General features: G+C 35.5%; 3 protein-coding genes and 6 non-coding genes across 9 annotated transcripts in view; 7 read left to right on the top strand and 2 right to left on the bottom strand.

Moving 5' to 3' along the window:
* The window catches only part of LOC124642408, a 51,522-nt gene extending 49,954 nt beyond the window's left edge, over window positions 1–1,568 (top strand). The window contains exon 3 of the mRNA XM_047180814.1: window positions 8–1,568. Within this exon, the coding sequence (XP_047036770.1) occupies window positions 8–952 (945 nt within the window). The 3' untranslated portion in view covers window positions 953–1,568. The remainder of the gene's footprint in view (window positions 1–7) is intronic.
* A 499-nt stretch (window positions 1,569–2,067) lies between these two features.
* Window positions 2,068–6,217, top strand: LOC124642417. The gene is made up of 2 exons (XM_047180825.1): window positions 2,068–2,727; window positions 4,881–6,217. Exon 1 carries the CDS (start codon window positions 2,151–2,153, stop codon window positions 2,658–2,660), a length of 510 nt encoding a protein of 169 aa, XP_047036781.1. The 5' UTR covers window positions 2,068–2,150; the 3' UTR covers window positions 2,661–2,727; window positions 4,881–6,217.
* Window positions 6,218–9,145: 2,928 nt separating this feature from the next.
* Trnal-caa lies at window positions 9,146–9,261 on the top strand. The gene is made up of 2 exons: window positions 9,146–9,183; window positions 9,217–9,261. It is a non-coding gene; the product is annotated as a tRNA-Leu (tRNA).
* A 264-nt stretch (window positions 9,262–9,525) lies between these two features.
* Trnae-uuc lies at window positions 9,526–9,597 on the bottom strand. The gene has a single exon. It is a non-coding gene; the product is annotated as a tRNA-Glu (tRNA).
* Window positions 9,598–11,427: 1,830 nt separating this feature from the next.
* Window positions 11,428–11,501, top strand: Trnan-guu. Its single transcript has one exon. It is a non-coding gene; the product is annotated as a tRNA-Asn (tRNA).
* Window positions 11,502–12,340: 839 nt separating this feature from the next.
* Window positions 12,341–12,412, top strand: Trnac-gca. Its single transcript has one exon. It is a non-coding gene; the product is annotated as a tRNA-Cys (tRNA).
* A 1,531-nt stretch (window positions 12,413–13,943) lies between these two features.
* On the top strand, window positions 13,944–14,025 carry Trnas-cga. Its single transcript has one exon. It is a non-coding gene; the product is annotated as a tRNA-Ser (tRNA).
* Window positions 14,026–15,175: 1,150 nt separating this feature from the next.
* Trnai-aau lies at window positions 15,176–15,249 on the bottom strand. The gene has a single exon. It is a non-coding gene; the product is annotated as a tRNA-Ile (tRNA).
* Window positions 15,250–15,675: 426 nt separating this feature from the next.
* Window positions 15,676–21,955, top strand: LOC124642251 (glucose dehydrogenase [FAD, quinone]-like). Its single transcript, XM_047180597.1, has 4 exons — window positions 15,676–16,163; window positions 17,594–17,751; window positions 20,130–20,244; window positions 20,441–21,955. Exons 1-4 carry the CDS (start codon window positions 15,882–15,884, stop codon window positions 21,758–21,760), a joined length of 1,875 nt encoding a protein of 624 aa, XP_047036553.1. The 5' UTR covers window positions 15,676–15,881; the 3' UTR covers window positions 21,761–21,955.
* Window positions 21,956–22,263: the final 308 nt, after the last annotated feature.

Here is a 22,263-nt window from a genome sequence, read left to right as displayed (position 1 = left end):
ATTCCAGGATGACAAAGACCGCAAGGGCCGCCGTCGTGGATTCTGGAAGAAAGTCAAAGTGCGTCCTGCGTCCACCGAATCCATAGAATTTGCTGAATCGCAGTACTACACTCACACCGTCAACCGCCTCGGACAACCATTAAAGCTATCCAAAAACGTTCATGACAAAACAGAAAGAATTGAAAAACCCAAGGTTACAACTTACAAACCAAGCTACGATTTTATCAAAGACCTATTCTCAAGCAACGATGAAGCAGAAAACATTGATGTGATCCCTACTGTAGACATTCCTAAACTCACTAGCAAAGACTCAGAAAAGGATGAAACTCTCATTACTGAAGAAAGTAAACAGACCACAGTTTATCTACCGAAAGAAACGCAGACTGAAACAGCCATTAGCCCCGGAGACTTGGACCTAGGAACGGGATCACCTGATCCTACCATGGATGACATGTACGTTACTACTCCAACTGAACCGACTACTACCAACAAACCTGTGACAGATAACAAATCTGATGCTGGATTCAGTTTCATGGACTACTTATTTGGAACGACTTCAGAGGACAACAACAAACAGGTCAGCCCAGAAAGCGAAGCCAAAACAACTGAACTAGAAATACAAATTACCACAGAGCAACCAAAACCTAAGATAGTTACGACAGAAAGCGCATTCATTCCTGAAGAAATAACTGCTGCGTCAGTTACTGACGAAAATACGGAATCTGTAACCGATTTTACTGATATCAAAAAGCTAAATACCAGTGAGGAAAGTCAGACTGAAAAGGTTGATGAAGTTACTGAAACATCAGTAGTTCGAGTGGAGAGTTCATCTGTGTCATCTTTCATGAATCCTGCTAATGTAGTGAGCACGTCAATGTCTACAGAGGTGTCGCATGAAACTGAAATATGCTTTAGAGGAAAATGCATCAAAACTAGCAAAGACATCCTATAAACCCCAAGTGATCTGAAACCATGGTGCTATTGACTTTTGTGTTCAAAGTAGTGAATTTGTGAAAGGACAAATGACTCGTTTAGCTAAGGTCAAGTGTAAGGAGTCAGCGAAATTCTATAATCTTGTATGAAATATTTATTAATATTTTTGTGGATTAGGTATTCGGTGCGGTGAAATCTTGTAAATAGTATTTTGAGAGGCTCTTTACTTGGTTCCACCTGAGTAATCTTTAATTAATTAATTAGACTTAACTTTCTATTACTTTTAAGGTCTGTGGCCACATGCTTTAAGAGTTCACACTATGTAATATATTTTTACGTAGTTAATATTTTAATTGTAAGAACAATTTAATATTATTTTTTTACCTACATACTCTACCTAATGTAAATATGACTGAACATTTTATAACCATTATTTTTAAGATTTTCTTGTTAATGACTATTTATTTTCTTAGTTTAATTAACTATGTACTAAGTTCTTCTCCACACTTGAAGATTACCTTCCATTATTTTCAATATCATGGGAAAATCAAAGACACTTCTTATACTATCCCACCCAAATAATAACAATCTTGCTTATTTGATAGATATTTTATAAGAGTTATCTGTTAAATAACCACTGGAATTGTAACTGTATTGAAAATAAAATAAAAGTATTACCAATTACTAATCGTGTTATTGTACCTTACTTCATAACAGTATTTTTGTGCACAGATTTAACACAATTATTCACGCCAAATTAAGTGCAACGAGGCCAACTACACTTTTAACGAGAGAACGTTACAAAGTAGTAAGCCACTGGTGCGCAGCTAAGACGAAGGCTACACATATTTTTAACAGAATATAAAATAGGACATGACTAAGTTTAGCTACATGTGGCCGGCGAGACCTAGGTGTAGCCACACTTCAGGCTTTAACCGCAATGTATTATGTAGGTATCTCCCTAATAAATACAGGGAGACGTCGTTACACGTATAATTTTTTTTTTTAATTGATAATTGAAGGAAACCCGCCAACCCAAAAGTCGGTGACTCCGTTCGTTCGGTTAACAACAAAACGTATTTACAAAGACGAAACAAAACGTTATTTTTTGACATTGACAGATATGTCAATTGCTGCTTTGACTGCTGCAGTGCTTTTGTTTGGTGAGGTTAGAAATTTGCCGTAAACACACAAAAATATAACTAAAACTTCTGAAAATGGATATTGAAACCAAGATTAAAGACGACATGAAGGCTTTAGGCTGCCATTCTGATCTAAAAATGTCGCTTGCATACAATCTTTACATACATTTAGTGGACGAGAAGCTAATGTATGACACTGAGTATTGTTACAACAAGGACATAGACACACTTTACATCGTCGCCCGCCCAAATAAGAACGAGAAACTAAACATATACGTGCCAATACCGACATACGACGAGATCAGTGTGGATTACATCAACAAAATACAGGAAAATCTGTGCACTGTGGAAACTGGACCGACAGTGAACTTGGCATTCATTGAAGGTGACTTTACGACAGTGATATACACTTTTACTAAAGGAATAGTGGACCGGCCGCCTCCTGACAAAGTATCCTACCAGAGAGCAAGAGAGGGAAGAAGGAATTTCATAGACAATGAGTTGAAAAAGAGTAGGAATAACATTTTAAATGATGCTTTGAATGGAGGAGTGGTGGATGATGATGATTGTCACGTTTTAGATTGAAGGAGGTTTTAAGCGAGATTGGAACTTATTTGTATGAAGGCAGACCTAAAGGTCCTTGTGTGCTCAAATCTTCATGTCCATCAGGATTGAGGAGCCACTTTTTGTATCTTAATGAAATTTTGTACATATTTAGTAGTAAGTTAAAAAGTATTGTAGGCTCAATCTTGGAATTTGTAGTATAATAGTTCAAAAGTTATATGAACACAAAGGTGGCTCCTCAATCTAACTATTTGGACTGAGGAGCCACGTTGGAACACAGAAAGTATACGATGTACATTCTTGAAAATTTTGTATGATTTATTAGTAATTGAGCGCAATGCGTACTAAAAATTTAATTCCAGAACCTTTAATAGTTAAGAAGATACAATACTTTTAATGTGGCACCTCAACCCGTACAATGAAAGTGTGAATTCTAATGAATCGTAAGTGGCAAATTCAAATTACACCCCATAAACATTTAGTAGTAAGTGTGTCTGAATTTGTAGTACATAAACAAAGTAGTAAAACGGGGTGAATTTTGTAAAATAACGTATTTTATGTGGCTCCTCAATCCTGACGTTTCTGAAATGAGAAATTGTTTGAGCTACCTGAAATCGGAATGGAATTAAAAAAATAAAGACACTAACATTTAGTATAAATTTCTACTAAATATACATGCACAAATGAAAATTGTATGTATTCAATATCTGATAAAAAATCATCTTTTCCATATTCCTTAAGACGTCGCCATTACGGGTGACCATGTAATATGAATAAAAATCAGGATAAATAGGTAGTTCTCGGCTTTGCCGCCAATTTTTTATTAAACCTCTGTAGGCAAACGCATTTATTGCTATTCCGCCTCGTGAATGACAAAATATTATTAAATACAAAAGTACTTAATAAAGTATTTAATAAACTTGCTTTGTCATTCAACATTGCTGTAGCGGTGTAATGTTCCAAATGCAGGCTAAAGTGTTACAACCATACTGCCTAGTATTTCGTAGTGCCAATGGATTTGATTTTCATTGTCCGTAAATTCGATGCTTTGCATTTTTTTTTTAATAATGACAGCATTACATATGAAACAGATATTCGCTGCGTTGTTGTAACCGACTTTAAAAAAAGGAGCGGGTTCTCAGTCACTTATTTTCTTTGTTACTCGCTTCCTCGAAGACGCCTGGACCGATATGTTTTTTTTTTCTTCCTACTCGCAGTTTTGTCCCATAGCTAACAGGTTATTCGTGATATGACCGAGAAGGTTTGGATCTTACCTAGTAGAAACTTTGTCGGTGTTTTGAATAGCAAGTTTTCCAAGTGATGTTCAGGAAACTGATATTGCAGTTTTAATAACTGATTGATGAACATTTTTGCTACATCAAAACATTTTAGAAAAATCATGCACGTTTAGTAAAATTGTCAGCTGCACTGAATGAGAATAAGATCATACAGAGGAACTCAGCACGACGATTGACGACAATTATTAGAGATAAAAAATAATAAAGAATATAAAAAAAATTGGCGGCAAAGCTGACAACTATTTATCCTGATGTTATTCATATTACATGGTCACCCGTAATGGCGACGTCTTAAGGAATATGGAAAAGATGATTTTTTATCAGATATTGAATACATACAATTTTCATTTGTGCATGTATATTTAGTAGAAATTTATACCAAATGTTAGTGTCTTTATTTTTTTAATTCCATTCCGATTTCAGGTAACTCAAGCAATTTCTCATTTCAGAAACGTCAGGATTGAGGAGCCACATAAAATACGTTATTTTACAAAATTCACCCCGTTTTACTACTTTGTTTATATACTACAAATTCAGACACACTTACTACTAAATGTTTTTGGGGTGTAATTTGAATTTGCCACTTACGATTCATGGGAATTCACACTTTAATTCTACGGGTTGAGGTGCCATATTAGAAGTATTGTATCTTCTTAAATATTAAAGGTACTGGAATTAAATTTTTAGTACGCATTGCGCTCAATTACTAATAAATCATACAAAATTTTCAAGAATGTACATCGTATACTTTCTGTGTTCCAACGTGGCTCCTCAGTCCAAATATTTAGATTGAGGAGCCACCTTTGTGTTCATATAACTTTTGAACTATTATACTACAAATTCCAAGATTGAGCCTACAATACTTTTTAACTTACTACTAAATATGTACAAAATTTCATTATATAAGATACAAAAAGTGGCTCCTCAATCCTGATGGACATAAATCTTCTGTCAAGTATGCTGTAGTGCTTGAGTTCATACACGCTGCAACATTTAGAAAGCCACCAATACAGAATAAGAATTTAAATACATAGGCTGAAGGCAGAGACATTAAGCCAAATAAAAAAAATCCACAACCTGTTCAGAGTTGAATTTCAGTTTAACGAGTAGTATTAAAATTATAAAAGTAGTAATAAGATTCATCATCATCCTCCTGCCCTTATCCCAATTTCATTTGGGGTCAGCGCAGCATGTTTTCTTCTTCCATACTCTTCTATCTGCCGTTTGTTTGAAGTGAAGCATGATTCGTAATAAGAGGACAAAATTATATTTCTAAATCAAATCAATTGTATCATTGTCAAGTAGCTCGCTACTTTAGACTAAGCTCAGTGTACAGGACTTTATTTCAACAGGCCATAAATTCTCAGAAAGTAAATTAAGCCTATTTTGGGGAAAATTTTCTATGACAATCTGCCTGATGGCCTCTGCCATGTATTTGTTTAACAATGGATTTTTTTTAATGATACAAAATACATACTTACAACTATGTTCCCACCGTTTCATCTGCATTCCAGGGCAACTTTTTCCCATATTCATATAAAATATAGCCGATGTTACTCAGGAAGAGTAGCTTTCCAACAGTGAATGGTTTTTCAAATTAGGCCATTATTTTCAGCCTTTAAAAAAGTTTACTTTTTATGTTAATATGAGCTTCCGCTCGAGGCTTCGCCCGCGTGGTGTGTTGATAAGAAGTAGCCTGTGTTAATCCAGGGTGTCACTTATCTACATACCAAATTTCAACCAAATCGGTCCAGCCGTTTTTGCGTGAAAGAATAACAAACATACATCCATACATTCTCACCAACTTTCACATTTTATAATATTAGTAGCTAGTAGGATAGATTTATAATTTACCATTTTTTGGTACAATTTGCTGTTTGCCACTTACATGATATCAGGCTAATAATAGGTGGGAGTGTGATTACAATTATGTCATTATCTCCTGAGCCGTTTCCCAACTATGTTCGGGTTGGCTTCCAGTTCAACCCTGTGCAGCTGATTACAAGATATATGTATGTTCTGATAATGGCAGAGTATTCATTATAATTATGTATGTACGGTACTGTACTAAGAAAAAACTACTTATCATACGATGTTTGCAGTATTTTAAATGTCAACAAGTTTTATAGTTCTAAATAACACATAGTTTCAGGAGTTAACACTGTATGTACCTTAATTATTAAGAACAAAATTATAGTGTTTGCGATTAGTGATGTAAAATGAAAAAAAACGATTTGTTTTTTTTCACTTTATTGAAAAAAAACATGAAAAAAAACTTTGCATCGTTGTTTTTTTTCTAAAGGAGATGGCCAAATTTTCATAGTAAAAAAACCCAGAATCGACAGCAACGAAACGGGTACCAATGGGTTCGTTATGATAGACCTTTGATGGTGTCAAAAAATCCAGCCTGAAATCCATGGGGTATAGGAGCTATAGCATATTTTTTGATTTTAAAGATTATTTACATAAAGGACCATAAAAAAATAAGGCATACTAACATTATACATGCGAATAGTAATATCACCATAGTTACAGAGTTTGCCTGGTAATAAAAAGGTCTTGCGTTTGACCCCCACCCATTGCACTATTGACATGAACCACTCCAGATACGATTAAGTACCGGCCTAACTTACTTGAAGTGGTTTTCCTGTTATGTGTAAACTTGCGAACTGGCAAAGGTTAATTAAAAAAAAATCTTAAGTAAAAAAAAAATTATAAAAAAAACTTTTTTTATAATTTTTTTTAAATTTTAACTTTTAGTCACTATTCGCATTAGTGAAAAAGTTCTCGTCAATGCGAATCAAATAAGCCTAAACACGAGGTAGTTAATATTTACCATTGCCGAGTTCCCTTGACCTTCTCTCTTCTCCATCATCAGGTCATTTAGAGCTGACTTCCCTTCCTTCCTTCTTTGCCTTCACTCGTGTACAGTGCTAACAGACATACACCTAAGTGGAAAGTTTTTACCCTGTGCACAACTTCTTATGAACAGCAAAAAGAAAAGTTCAGCTTTTTCATGTACTAAAATCTTCATCGAAGAAACCTTGTAAAAAGAGAACCCCATGGTTCTTAGATGATATGAAATACTTTTTGTAATCTACACATTCTACTGAATCCAACCATACATACGAAGTTTCTGTCGACTCTGGGTTTTTTTTTGGCCATCTCCTTTGGTTTTTTTTCTAGCCTACTTTTTAGTTCAATTTTCAAAATTTCCCTTTCGTTGAGTTAATATCAATGAATGTTGCCAATATTTTCATGAAATTTGGTTCTGTTTTATCAGAAAAGTACCGTAGATTCAAGAATAAACCTAAGACTATTATGTAACCTTAAGTATTAATCTTTAACGGTAAATGCCCTAACAATTTTAGAGTTATTATACTCTTGAAAAAAACAAGGCCCAGAAAAAAAACAGTTTTTTATCTGGTTTTTTTTTAAGGTGTTTTTTCACACTAGAAAAAAAACGGTTTTTTTGCAACACTATTTGCGATATTCATCAAAAGTATTGTAAAAAGCTATTGGATTCCCTAATTTTTACAATTTGGTAAGCAATAAAACATGATGACACAAAATATGCATTTTTTTATTACCTAAATGACCTTAGACCCGCATGCCATAGGTGCTGAACAAAGGAAACAGGGAAACTGGCCAACACCAGCATAATACATTTTTTTTTTGTTGATGGGACATCAAATGAACCCTCCCGCTGTGGGTACAACGGGAGGGAGTGTCAGACTCTTACTGACTAAATCCCACCATGTTCCTTCTTAAGCCATTTATGTACCAGGGCCTCGGTAATTCTTTCGAACAATCCCGCAGCCATCAGCAAAATACTGGCGTCAACATTTTGTAACGCTATGAAGTAAGAAGGAGTACATAAATAACCAACGGAAAGAAAGAAAATATGTGACGCAAGATCACATATGGTATAGTTATCGGCACGGATATTGAGCTCTCGGCGGAAGAGTGGGGATCGCTTTGCGCACTGTAGGTTATAGGTATATATATATATATAGGGACACATTATGGCAATAAACCAATAAATGACTTCTGCCGCAGGTGAAGGTCAGTCAGGGCTCAATATCCTTGCTGATGACTATAGGTACCTAAATAGTTTCAAGAAAAAAACATTGGTTTTTGGTAACTATTCATAGCTTATAATTACTTACTGATTATTTTATTTGCTGCAATTTTTGCCGACTTGCTGCAATGTGTTGAGTAAAAATTAATCAAACTCATTGGGACGGATGGATGAAAATATTAGTATCCATTTTAATAGTAAAAAGAATGGGTTTAAACGTGCATGGCTGGCAACACAGGTTCAGTTTTCTTTTCAAAACTTTGAAATTGTGTTTTGTTTCGATTGTTTTTGTTTAAAATCATAATTAATCATGTTTGTCGTTGTAGTGTGTGTGTATAAATTGTTAATTCGTCACTCCCCGATGTTATATTTTCGAAAAACTCGATACGATATTCCTATTAGGTATAGGTTGTGTACTTACTATGCATAAATAGGTACTATTTGGTGTAGAAGCAGATTCAAAATAAGGACAATCCATATAAGGTAGGTTTTAATTGTTATTTATCTATGGCTTCGGAAATGGTTCTATAGTTTTGCAAATGGCTTCGGATAATTTCAAATTGTAAGTACCTACTCATTTTACTTAAGTGGGGATGTAGTATTGCTATAATATGGATACTATTGACGGTAAACACGGCTATTTACCTGCCAGTATCGTCATAGGTACCGAATTGAATATCGTATTCAAATTTAAGTTATAATACCAAAAATGCAGTGTAAATTAAAATACCTAAAACTTTTAGACAAGAAGTTACGCTTTATGCTGCCATCTGTTGTTGAATAGCGTAACTAGATATACAAACTTATTTTGTAATAGTATAACTACTAGCCGCTAGATGGCACTGCTTTATCAAATTGTATAATTTTACTTTTAAAGTAATAAGCAAACTAGTAATTTCCAATCAATTCAACTTAATAAAAAATGAAACTAAAATTTAATAATATATCTAGCAATCATTTTGTAATATAAATTACATTTAAATTTTTGTCCAATTATATTGTTATGCGATTTTAATGCACGTGCACACAATTTTTGAAAACTGAATTTAATTACACTTTTCCCGTTAAAAAATCTTAAATTATCACTCTTCGAAATGTGATCCGTAATTTCGACCCATTTCCCATCTGTCAGGATGGCCGAGCGGTCTAAGGCGCCAGACTCAAGGTTTCCTTGCTCACTAATCGTGAGTCCGAGTTGTTCTGGTCCTCTCTGAGGGCGTGGGTTCGAATCCCACTTCTGACAAACCTTTTTGCTTCAGAAAATTGTAGGTAGCTAGCACTTTCAAAACGTTATTTTTTTTAAATCTATTTTTGCATTGGGTTAATTACAATATAGCTTAGGATTAACTTTTGAATTTGAAAATAGGTGATCTTTTATTACACTTTATTTTACTTCTGTCGATACAGAATTTTTTATGAATAAAAAGGTCAATCATTATTAATCAAACTAAATAAAACCTGACTGCCCGAAAAATGGTCACTCAGAAAAAAAAATCAAAAAGGTACCTTCCCGTACCGGGAATCGAACCCGAGCCTCCTGGGTGAAAGCCAGGTATCCTAGCCACTAGACCATACGGGATGTGAGAGACGTATCAAAATATCTGTTCGTAATTTCGGCTCATTTGTTCAAACTTCAAACTAATTCTATTTGTGACGTTTTCGGATATTTCGGAATAAGGTAAAAATAAATCAAGTTCCTTGAAAATTATACATTGCGTACGAGACTTTATAATGTGCACATATTAATAACGATTTCCCGAGGTCTCCCACAGATTACTATGTCTCACCCGCGCGTCCCGTACCCGCCCAAAACATAGTCTATTTTACACAGGGATACTTAAAACTTCCCAACAGTGACTGAATTTTTCTAACAGGTCCAGTACTTTTGGACCTGTAAATGTGCAAGCAAACGCAAAAAATGTTTCTTCTTCATTCTATTAGAATAGATATAGAGAATATAAAAACAGCTTTAAAAATAATGCATTATGTGAAAAACTTTCAACTTTCAGTCTAAGTATCACGTTTCATGAGAAACAGCCTGGTGACAATCAAAGGGATGGACGGGAAGTCTCAATGATACCTAGGTTCTCCTTTAAAAGAACACAAAAAATAATTCATCTCAATTTTCATTTTATACAACCATGCTGCTGTCTATCTATTTTCTCAGGGTCAACCCACAAGATATTGTAAACACTTCCTTTTTTTTTAAGAGTGTCTATGGAGTTTCTTGCCGGTTCTTCTCCATAAGACCCACTCTTTGGAACCGCGCAACTAGCTTGACGTTTCTTAAGCACCTGTAATAGCTCTATATGAAAAAGAAAAACCTTTTAACTTTGATATTATTAATTTAAGAAAACACATTTAAATATTTTATATGGCTTCCAATATGCTTAAAAAAATTCAGTACAATACTCTGTGCTTCGAACAATGAAAATAAGGAATCATTTCTAGAAGTTATATTTTGCTTGTTATTCGCTTAAAATTAAAAACCTACGCGTTTTTTTATTTTATTTATTGGGGACACTTCCCTACTTAGCTAGAATTTTGAGTAGGTAATGTGCTGTCAAATTATCTCAAATATTTAAATGAAGAGCTAATAAAGAATTCTAGAAATTAGTGAAGTAATTCAATTCTCTATATATATTGTAATTAATTAATTAACTTATACTCATTGTTTATTTTTTTTCCATAGTTTTGACTGGAGTAATGTTATTCTCTGTAACTAATTGTTAATGTTGTGCATACCTGTAAGTGACATATTTACACTGTAAGCATGATGTACGTATGAAACTGAACAACCATACCTACATACTTGTTTTGTAAATATGTTGTTGGTTTGCAATAAAAAATAAAAGTAAGTACCTAATACATTTGGAGAAATTAGAATTTAGATGAGCAGAGTTTGGCTTGGTAATTGGTGGTAAATGGGTAAGTACCTATGTGACCAAATATTATGGTTTTTGACTTTTTATTTACCTGTGATATACTTAGCTTTATTGTAAGAATCATATATTGCTATAATTTTATTTTGCTTTTATTTTCATTGCTTAGGTATATTATGCTATTGGTTATTTATAAAGTGGCTTCCAAGAACATCACGGTAAATTATTTTTTTGTTTTTATAGATAGAACCTATTCATGTTGCATTATGTACATAATGGCTTCTTCTACATTCAAACTTAGGTATTATGTCCCTTTCATAGCTTTTTCTTATTACCTATGTTTGCCTGCTTTTGGTGCTTGGAAATCATGTTTTCTTTTTTAACTAAAGTAATTTATTAAGCTTACCCTGTTCATTATCAGCCAATTACCGCCCACCGCTAAAAATGTGACCGAAAGAACTTTTTTTATATTTGTGCAATTTTTTTATAATTCTAATCTAAATACCTATTTCATGCGTTTCATCACGGCCTCCGTGGCGCAATTGGCTAGCGCGTTCGGCTGTTAACCGAAAGGTTGGTGGTTCGAGCCCACCCGGGGGCGGCTTCTTTTTGCATTTCAGTTTTTGTATGGAAATGGAAATAAACCAATAGGTACCAATTAAAATACCTTCTCAATATTATTTTTTGTAACGCGTTTAATATTGTTTTTAAATTAAGTTTTTATTTAAATTAAGTTATTGCGTATTTAAATTAAGTTATTGCGCACGACGCCATCAGGTTATTTTTTTTAATGCTTATTCAATTACCATACATTGTTATACTACCTATTATAAACACTTACTATCTGAACTGAAATCAATTACACTTATCAAAATAGTAGATAAAAAACCGGGTGCGTATTTTTTAATAATATCGCCATATTTCTAATTTTAGAACTTTGAAAAAAAAACTAAAATCAGGGGTCAATTCACTTTGACATTTTGGTTGATGCAATCAAAACACATATTTTCTACATCTGATATAGTGTTTGTTAACGATGACAAACAATTTATTTGATAACCATTTTAATACTCTAATTATGTTGTAGATATAATCAAAGTATTAAATCCTCATTATTTAGGCTTACCAAAGTGCTTAGCGATAAAGTAAAGATCCCATAAATATAAAATACATATAAAACCAGTTTTAAAATGATGAAACAACTTATTTATTGAGTTACCATGCAAAATTAACAATGAAAACAAAATTATCTTTACTCCACATAACTGCAAAAGTTATTAATAAACTTCTTATCATTTAAAACCAGTTCTCTTGTTCTTATAAAACTTGTAAATAAATGAAACCCGTTAAAATCGGTGTAGATGGTAGTACATAACTGGTACAACTAGTGACGTATAGAAGAAAAGGAATATTAACGCCTATTTTAGCTACTCAGTCATCGGGGATATAGCTCAGTGGTAGAGCATTCGACTGCAGATCGAGAGGTCCCCGGTTCAAACCCGGGTGTCCCCTTAAATTCTCTTTTATTTTTATTTTTTCGTCTTGCTATAAGAAATGGGAATATGTAGCCTTTTTATTTATTCACCTTATCGGTTTGTTCTTTTTATATCGTACATACTATATCAACATATTACATAATATTACATTAATACATCATCATCATCATCATCATCAGACATGAGTGCATGTAACAGAAATGAGAATGCTGAGATGGATGTGTGGTGTTACAAGAATGGATAAAGTGAGGAATGATTACATTAGAGGAAGTCTGAAAGTAGCGCCAGTTACAGAAAAGATGAGAAGTAGAAGATTGTCGTGGTATGGACATGTAATGAGGAGGGATGATACGCATGCAACAAAGTGTGTGCTAAGTATGAATGTAGATGGATGGAGAGGAAGAGGAAGACCTAAGAAAAGATGGATGGATTGCCTGAAAGATGATATGAATAGGAAGGGAGTGAGTGTCAGTATGACGAGTGACAGGGGAAAATGGAAGAAAATGACATATTGCGCCGACCCCAAGTAATATTTGGGAACAGGGCAGGAGAAAGAAGATCATCATCAGCCTATCGCAGTCCACTGCTGGACATAGGCCTCTCCAAGTGCATTAATAATTAATACATAGTTATATCAAATTGTCCTATTTTGTCAATATGCATTGAGTATTGTGTATCAATTTCTAAATTTGTATGTACATTCTAAGTATCTTAGACACCATTGACTGTGTTTCGGATGGCACGTTAAACTGTAAGTAGGTCCCGGCTGTCATTGAACATCCTTGGCAGTCGTTACGGGTAGTCAGAAGCCAGTAAGTCTGACACCAGTCTAACCAAGGGGTATCGGGTTGTCCGGGTAACTGGGTTGAGGAGGTCAGATAGGCAGTCGCTTCTTGTAAAGCACTGGTACTCAGCTGAATCCGGTTAGACTGGAAGCCGACCCCAACATGGTTGGGAAAAGGCTCGGAGGATATATATTGTGAATACCAATACGTAGATACTTGCAGAATGAATTAAATTAGTTAATGTGTAAAATAGTAGTGATAAATAGTCCAGTTAATTTGGACATTTTGAAGTTACATAAATTCACAACAAGCTGAAAATTGGTTTAAAATATAATAATAAATAAAATTTGTGTGCAAAAAAATATATTCAAGGTCAAAGTTAAACTACCAACTGACTAAAATTACCAACTGTAACTCGCCGTCCAGTATTGCAAAAATAATATCGAATAATTCTTTTAGCTATTAGCCTGCAGGTGTAGGAAATGGTTCCGTTTTATTTTTTAACCCGAGAACTGCCAATAGAAATCGGATGAAATGTAAAGGAAGAAACACTGCAATAATATGTTACCACCATAGAAATAACATTTTGGACAGTAGATGTGGGCAATGTGTTTAACAAGCCATTTACGGCAATCATAATACAGAGAACGGAAAATAGAAAAGTTTATATTTTTTTTTTGTAGAATAGCAGCTCCCAGTGTATTGTAACTCATAAGAGAAGGTTAAAGCAATTAATTGTAAAATTCAGCCATCTGCCATGTAGCAGTCGTGGCCGAGTGGTTAAGGCGTCTGACTCGAAATCAGATTCCCTCTGGGAGCGTAGGTTCGAATCCTACCGGCTGCGGATCTTTTTTTCTCTTCAAAACAAAAAAGATCATCATCCATCCATATAATATGTTTTTTCCAGTGTAATTTAATGACTTGGTTATCTTTTAATTTATCACATGATTTGCATGTTGCATTTTCAGCAGATATTTAAAAAGAATGTGTAAGTAATTAAAACTAGAACGGCTCTAATAAATTACTTGCGATTAGGTTTTTGTTTTTATTTTTAAATAAAGATTTTGTTCTCTCTTTAAATTAAAAAAAAAAAAAAACTTATTATCCCTTTTTTAACGACGTCAAAAATCATCAAATGACCCCTCCCGCTATGGGTTAGCAGCGGTGAGGGAGTGTCAGACTCTTGCTGTGACTAAAAACCGTCGTGTTCCGTCGTAGGCATTTTATGTGCCAGGGCCGCGGTAACTCTTTCGAATAATCCCTCAGCCTCGATAGTTATTAACCCTAATGTGGATATCTCAGAGTACTCGGACGTGTAATTTTTCGTCATGGGGACTACGTACGGGCCGTTCCCTTCAGAATTCCTTAGAAAATAATTATATTACAAAAACTGTATTCTCAAAAACTAATTAATCTTTAAAATGGAAATAAATTAGAAATACACTTTCTGGCACACAAATAATGATGAAAAAAGAAATTCTTCTAAATTTTCTCCTTATCTATTCCTGAACGAATAGTTTATTTCATCAAACACGAAATTGTTAAGATAACCTAAATTAAGCCGCAACAATGTTTTAAATTCACGAAGGCTTTTCTTAAACACGTGTTAATTAGTATGTATCTTTATATAAAGTGGCAAAGCAAGGCCGATATCGACAATTAAAAACGGTTTTACTCCTACAGGCAAGTTAAATTGATCAGTTCCTTCGGTGTTCTGGCCAAACACCGTCGACTACGATCGTTACGAAATATTTAAAGTAGTGGCAAATAAAAACAATTAATTTGATTACTACGACGGTAAGTTCAGTGTGCTTTTGAGGTCCGTTCTGGTATCTTATTGCCTGGCCCCATTTTATTTAGAAAGAAGTGGTGGCATAATGCAAACACTTTAAGCATGGCACAAAACTTGAGATTCATATAAAAATTAGTTATTTTTTCTTGACTGGGAATACTTTTTCGGATTATCTTGGTCCAAAAATAAGAAAAAGATATAGTGGCCCATGAGGGGATCGAACCCGCGACCTTCGCGTTATTAGCACGACGCTCTAACCAACTGAGCTAATGGGCCGATGTGTGGTGTGTCGAAATAGACTAGTACGTTTGTTTTGTGATAAAATGAGCCGGTATGTATTTGCGACGTCTCCAAATAAACATTAGTACATACTCTGCTCAACTACAATCTAATATGAATAGGAAATATATTATCATAATAATCAATTTCTTCAAAAATATCAATTTTTTGTTGGTATTTTTATTTTAACTTCCTATTCGACAACAAATTATTTGCTAAACTGACAAGGAAATCTCTGCTCAAGCGTGGTGTCGACCACACTTGCGTGATTATAGTTCAAATCTCTACTTAAACTGTAATCTACTGTATGTACTCGGCTGAACTATGATCACCGAATCTATGCTTGAGGAGCGTTCTAAAATTAAATCTCAACTCAAATCTAGTTTTAAATAGAGATCACGACTTGAATAGCCTTCTGTAATACGGACCTAAAAGAAGTCTTTATAACTATCTCAACTCAAAATTATTATTTAAGTGCCTATAGATAATATCAAGATGTTTTTCATAAAAGTGTGCCTTATAACATTACGAAAGTGCTCTTCTGCTTTAACTGCCAAAAACAAAAAAAAAATACATCCTCCTTTTCGGGAAGTCTTTTAAAAATAGGAGTATCTAGTAACACCATAACCATGCCATTTCCAGCCCAAAAAATGCAGTGGCAGCCACCGAACCTGACTGCATCATGTCCTGCCCACTCCGAGATCACTGCCTGTGGTCCACTTGGCTACATGTACCTGAGCCTTATAGTCCAGCTATACAGCGGCAGTAAGGACGCCAGGATACAGGAGAGGATCCACCAGTGTCCTCGTGAAGAAGTAGAGAAAGATGAAGAATATGACTTCATTATTGTTGGGGCTGGGGCAGCTGGGTGTGTGCTCGCTAATCGGCTGTCTGCTTTTGAGCAGTGGAAGGTAGGTGCATAGGTACGGTAGACCGCACATCAGTGGTAACTGTCATCCACCTTAACTCAATAGTAATAAGTACGATTTTCCTATAAAACTGTTACCATTAACTTGAAGTTGACTGTACAAAATAATTCTTAACTGCCTCGTTTGGTCTAGGTGTCGCAAGTGCAGCTGCTGAGCACGAGGTCTCGGGTTCGATTCCCGAGTCGGGCCGAAATCGCTTTGTGGGTTTTAGAAGACTTTCACAAAGCAGCCCGGAGCCTGGAAGCTGGTGATTGATACACCCGTGCATCGGAGAGCACGTAAATGTCGGTCCTGCGCCTGATCTCTCTCCGGTCGTGTCGGATTACCGTCCCATCGGGCTATGAGAGTTAAGGAACAGTGAGTGCACCTGTGTCTGCACAAATGCTCGTGCACTATAATATGTCCTGCGCAGCTGGCTGATCTCCTTAAATGAGAACAGCCGCCGTGGTAGAAATCGGCCGTGGACGCCATTAATGAATGCTCTTGTAATAAACTTTGACTTCGAATAAGTTCTGCATGTGTAAAAGCGTGTTTGTCTAGTGGTTTTAAACTATTGATTTATTATACTAACTCATATGACAAGCTGACATAGAAATTATTTCAATTCGGATGTATTACGTGGTGAAACGCTCAATTCTTTTCCATGTGAGAGGGTGTCTGTGCCCAGTACTGGGTCGGTTAAAAGGCAGAACTGAATCGATGACAGAATTTTATTTTTTCATTGAAATAATTTACTAATGTTGTTTAACTTCAATAGCAGGAAGCTTATTAAAGATATAACAACTTAATTTTCATGTTTTGGGAGTGCCTTCCAATTACAATTCGTGTATTTTATGTCTTGTACTTACTAAATACTCAAATAAACTTAATGTTTGCGTTTAATGTAATCATCGCGTAATTGTTATGATGATTCATGTTCAAGTATCTTGTAATTACTTGCTTCCACTCTAAATTACTTAGCTCATGTAGCATTCATTTACAAAATAACGTATCGTGTGACCTGATTTACTTTGACTATAGACGTTTTAATCATCCTTTATTTACTTTACGTTTTAAATATAATATAATAAATGTAGGTATACTGCAATTGGGGCACTGAACATTTTTAGTCGGTCGATAGTTTGTTTGGGTTCTTAAATCAGTATGATGATGAATGGTTTACTTCGGAGGATGACTTTGATTGGAAACAATATTTTCTCGAGAAAAAACGGCCTTCTGTTTAGTCTGCAATGTACCTACTCAAAATTTTAAAATGTAAATAGCCTTCCGAAGAAAAGTTGGAATTCTATTCTTTAAAAACAGAAACGAGAAAATGATACCCATGCTAAGTTTAAAATCGCCAGCCCGCGTTAGGTACTTACCTACATTCCTGGCTACCACAAAATAATTTCACATTTCCACTTTCCACCCAGGTGTTGGTCCTAGAAGCTGGTACGGAACAGCCTGACGTGAGTCTGGTTCCTGGGCTGGCGACGGCCATGCTAGGCTCCAGCGTTGACTGGGGGTATACTACAATGCCTGATGGAAGGAGCTGCCTCGCAAGACCTGGACAGGCCTGCTCGTGGCCTAGGTAAATATTATACTAATATTACTTAAATTCCTTGCTCGGCGGCTGGTTTCACATATAAGAGTATCAGCCAGGACATATTATACGTTGTAGTACCTACTACCACAAGCGTTTGCGCAGGGGATCAAAAAATATTGTGTGTAGTTTGGAGGATAATATCAAATCTCCTTATGAACCTAGAAAATCTAGTTCAATAGAAATCCCAAAACGTCGTATTCAGAAGCTACTTAATTGCTACCGATAATATCATATATTTATCATATTAATTTAATTCAATGTCCTCTTAACTGATATTAGATATATTCTAACATAAGAATCTTCATAAGATATTTAATATCAGTCTAGATAAAATAAAAACTAATTATCTATTTATATGATAATACAGGTAGGTATGCTACTTTGTTTCTAAACAGGTTAAATCACGTTACTAGTTATCGCAATCATCTGTAATCATTAATACACAAAGCTAATGATATCATTATTAGCTCCAACATTATTTCTACAAAACTTAATAATGCGAAACTGCCAATTGAAATAAATATACTCATGGATTTACATGAGTCATGAATTATTGAATCCGTGTTTAAAATAATATATCAGGTAAAACAATCTTAGATACCGATAGCTCAAGCGCCTTTATCAGAACGAAAAGAATTCAATCAAAACATTATCATAAAAACATTTCTAGATTAACAACGAATTTATTATCATTTGTATCTTTAAGAAACCTTGTAATTTTTGTATCAAATACATTTGAAACCATCGCCCAGGTGTAATTATTTGATCGAAGTACTTAGAGAACATAGCCTTTTTATGGCAAATCGTCAAATGACCCCTCCAGCTGTGGGTGTAGCGTGAGTGAGTGTTAGACTCATCTTACTGACCTTACTGATCTTACTGACCATGTTCCTTCTTAAGCCCTTTATATACAGGCCGCCGTAACTCTTTCGAACCATCCCGCAGGCCATCAATTCACAGCCTCGGGACGTAATATTTCCTGGTCCATTGCCGCTCCAGTTTGTGCTCTGCCCTGAACTATAGGTTAACACGCCCCTAACTAGCTACTTATTGATATAAGAAAAAAACATATTTACTAAGCAAGATCACTAACTCTTCCTCATTACATTAATTTAAAATCGATACAATCGCGTCACAATCTCGATATACGCAATCGATTGGGATCGCCTTTCCTAATCGCAGTTTTGTTCAACAATTATTCGTTTATCATTAATCTGATAGCGAATCGGCTCCATTAGTTTATGCCCTTGTCTCCTATCAGTGCAAACATTGCGAACATTCGTCGTCGCACACGTTTCGCTAATCTTATCATAGTCACTACTAGTTACTAAGCTCTATTACTACGTTTATCATCTGCTGTATAGTTTATAGTATTGTTTTCTATTTGGTTATCTCTTTTCCTCTTCATCTTAGGTTTTGTTGAGAATCCTGCTATCTACAGCTTGGTAATAGCAATCTGTAGCATTATAAGGGCTAGGTTGTGGGATAGAAAAACTGTGTCAAGCCAATGAACATTCAAAGGGTCACTGTAGTGTGCTTGATTTTCATAGTCCACGACAGATGTCGCTGTCTTAAAACTATAATGTGTTAATCAGTCCATTTTTTCCTGCTATTTTAGCGTCGACGGATGCCTTAATTAATCCTGACCATGACCGTAAAAAAAACAAGTAATTCTACATTTCTTTGGTCTAATTAAGTATGGATTTAGCTTTTTTTCCTAACACTGTTTCATAGCAATGATTTGATCACGCGTTTCGTTATTTACAAAAGTAAACCTTCATGATTCCTTTTCTACAATGCTGGTTGTGTTTTCCTCTTATACGAGTATATAGAGCGACAGGGAATAACAAAGTTTTACTTAAAAAACACCACGTTCCTAATGGAGCCCTTTGTGTTCCCGGGCCACAGGACTCTTCCCTCCCTCAAAAGTGATAAATAAAGTGCTGACCCTGTCGATCTCAATGCCAATGCTTTCAGGCATACAACATATATTTATGCGGTATCATGTTTTCCACTATCTGAATACGTGATTGTATTTACATTCAAAATAACGAATGATAAGCCCATGATAACTGTCTGCCAAGATATCAATTTTTTCGCAATATTTCATAACGAATTTATTTTAGGTTTGTTTGTTGAATTTGGTCTGTAGATATGAGGATAACCCGTTTATCTGGGTGATGGGTATCTTCATAGACGTCAATGGTATAGCTTGTATCTTTAATTTACATGCCTATGTTTTAAAAATACCTATGGACTTCCTTGCCCTTAAAACTTTTGACCCTCAAAACTCCGTGCGACCTTTAGAACAGTGCTAGGCCTAGAGTTTTGGCAGGATATAAAGAAGATGAATATGCTTTTAGAGGCAAAATGATGGGTGGGTCGAGTTCCATCAACTCATTCGCGTACATCCGAGGTAACAAGCTTGACTATGATCATTGGGCGGAGTTGGGGAACGATGGCTGGAGCTACAAAGAAGTGAGAGACACATCTCTAATGCACTTTAACTATTGCACTGAACCAATAATTAAAGAAGGAATTAATTTAGGAAGCACTGTTGCACAAATGTTGTAGGCTGATAATTTTATGATAGTCTAATAAGTCTAATCCCTTGCCAAGCCTTAAGTAATACCCAAAGGGTATATTTACTCAAATGATGCATCTTGATTCTTAGGTGCTGCCATATTTCAAGAAATCAGAACGAAATTTGAACATAGAAGGCCTTGACCGCAAATACCACGGCGTCCACGGCGAACAATCGGTCCAACGATTGCCTTACACGGACAAACCTTCTCTCATGTTGATAGAAGCGTTCCAAGAGCGAGGTATCCCTATCAGAGACTATAATGCAGCCTACCAGGTTGGTGCCATGAAGGCACAAGAGACGTCTGAAGACGGAGAGCGAGTCTCCGCCAACAACGCCTTCATGCAACCCATCAGATACAAAAGGAAGAACTTGACCGTCAAAGTTAAATCTGAAGTGACCAAAATCCTCATCAACAAACAAAAGGTCGCTTACGGAGTTAAATATGTTAAAGATGGCCGTGTTCACAGAGCTTATGCTAGGAAGGAAGTTATTGTCAGCGGTGGATCTATAAACTCTCCTAAACTTCTCATGTTATCCGGTATAGGACCCAAGAAGCATTTGTCTGAATTGAATATTACCGTAAAGCAAGATTTAGCAGTTGGAGAGAATTTGCACGACCACGTTACTTTCAATGGCATAATTGTAGTCCTACCTAACAGGACAGCCACTACAGTCAGTGGGGACGAGATATTGCAGGAGTTGCGTGATTACAAGAAAATGGAACATAAGGATGGACCACTGGCTTCCCAAGGACCAGTCAACTCCATCTCATTCATTAAGACTGATCCTGATCTGCCCGCACCAGATGTTCAGTACCAATACTTACAACTCTTAGTTAACGAATACGCTAGTAACGCATCACTGTATGAATCGGTGAATATATTCCCCCCGGCGTACTACAATGGTGTGTCGCCCAGAGCTATGAATTTGGTTCCTAAAAGTAGAGGGAAGTTACTGCTCAACCCTGATGATCGGAATGGCAAGCCCTTGATTTACGCCAATTATTTCGCAGATCTGTCTGATTTCATCCCCATTATAAAGGGACTAAGGTTCTTCTTTACTTTTGAGCACACAGAAACGTTCAAACGTTATGGGGCGTATTTCTTAAAGAAGTCATTGTACCCGTGCGAGCATTACGAATGGGGAACTGATGAGTACATCATCTGTATGGCGAGAGCTTACACTTCGAGCACATATCACCCCGTGGGGACCTGCAAAATGGGCCCCAGCTGTGATGACAAAGCGGTCGTTGACCCCAAACTGAAGGTTTATGGCATTTCTCGTTTGAGAGTCATAGATGCATCTATCATGCCTGTTGTGAATCGTGGAAACACCGTAGCACCTACCATGATGATTGCAGAAAAGGGTGCGGATTTCATAATCGACGAATGGTTAAATAAATACTAGCTTTCAATTCCTCAGAAGTCATGTGTTTCAAGCTAGATTATACTAGTGTTTTAGCTACTGCATAATAGATGGCGTTACTGGTATCATATTGGAGCTGACTTCAGTGACCTAGTTTTTGCTGGTGATTCATTTGTTTCGATATTTTATCGTTAATGTGTGTTATGCAAAATTATATTACGAAATCTATTATACAAATTATGCAGTTTTATTAAGTACTAGGTATTACCCATGTCATTGCACTTACGTTGGGGGTAATTGATTTGTAATTGCATTATCTGCAGTTTAACAGATTTGCTTTCACTTACCTTGCAATTTTTATTTCTTTTTTATTTTACTAACACGTGTCAGTTGTCCTTCAGACTTGATTCGTGTGAAATTCTATCTTTTATTCATTTTACTAAGTGTATCTTTTCGAATTACAGCTTTTTGCAATCAATCACAAGCCCTTTCAAGGGCTATAATTTTACTTTTTATTTTTAGCAATAATATTGCTTAGATTGGTG

The sequence above is a fragment of the Helicoverpa zea genome, chromosome 24, assembly GCF_022581195.2.
Source record: "Helicoverpa zea isolate HzStark_Cry1AcR chromosome 24, ilHelZeax1.1, whole genome shotgun sequence".
Lineage (NCBI taxonomy): Eukaryota > Metazoa > Arthropoda > Insecta > Lepidoptera > Noctuidae > Helicoverpa > Helicoverpa zea.
This window is presented reverse-complemented; position numbering and strand designations above follow the sequence as displayed.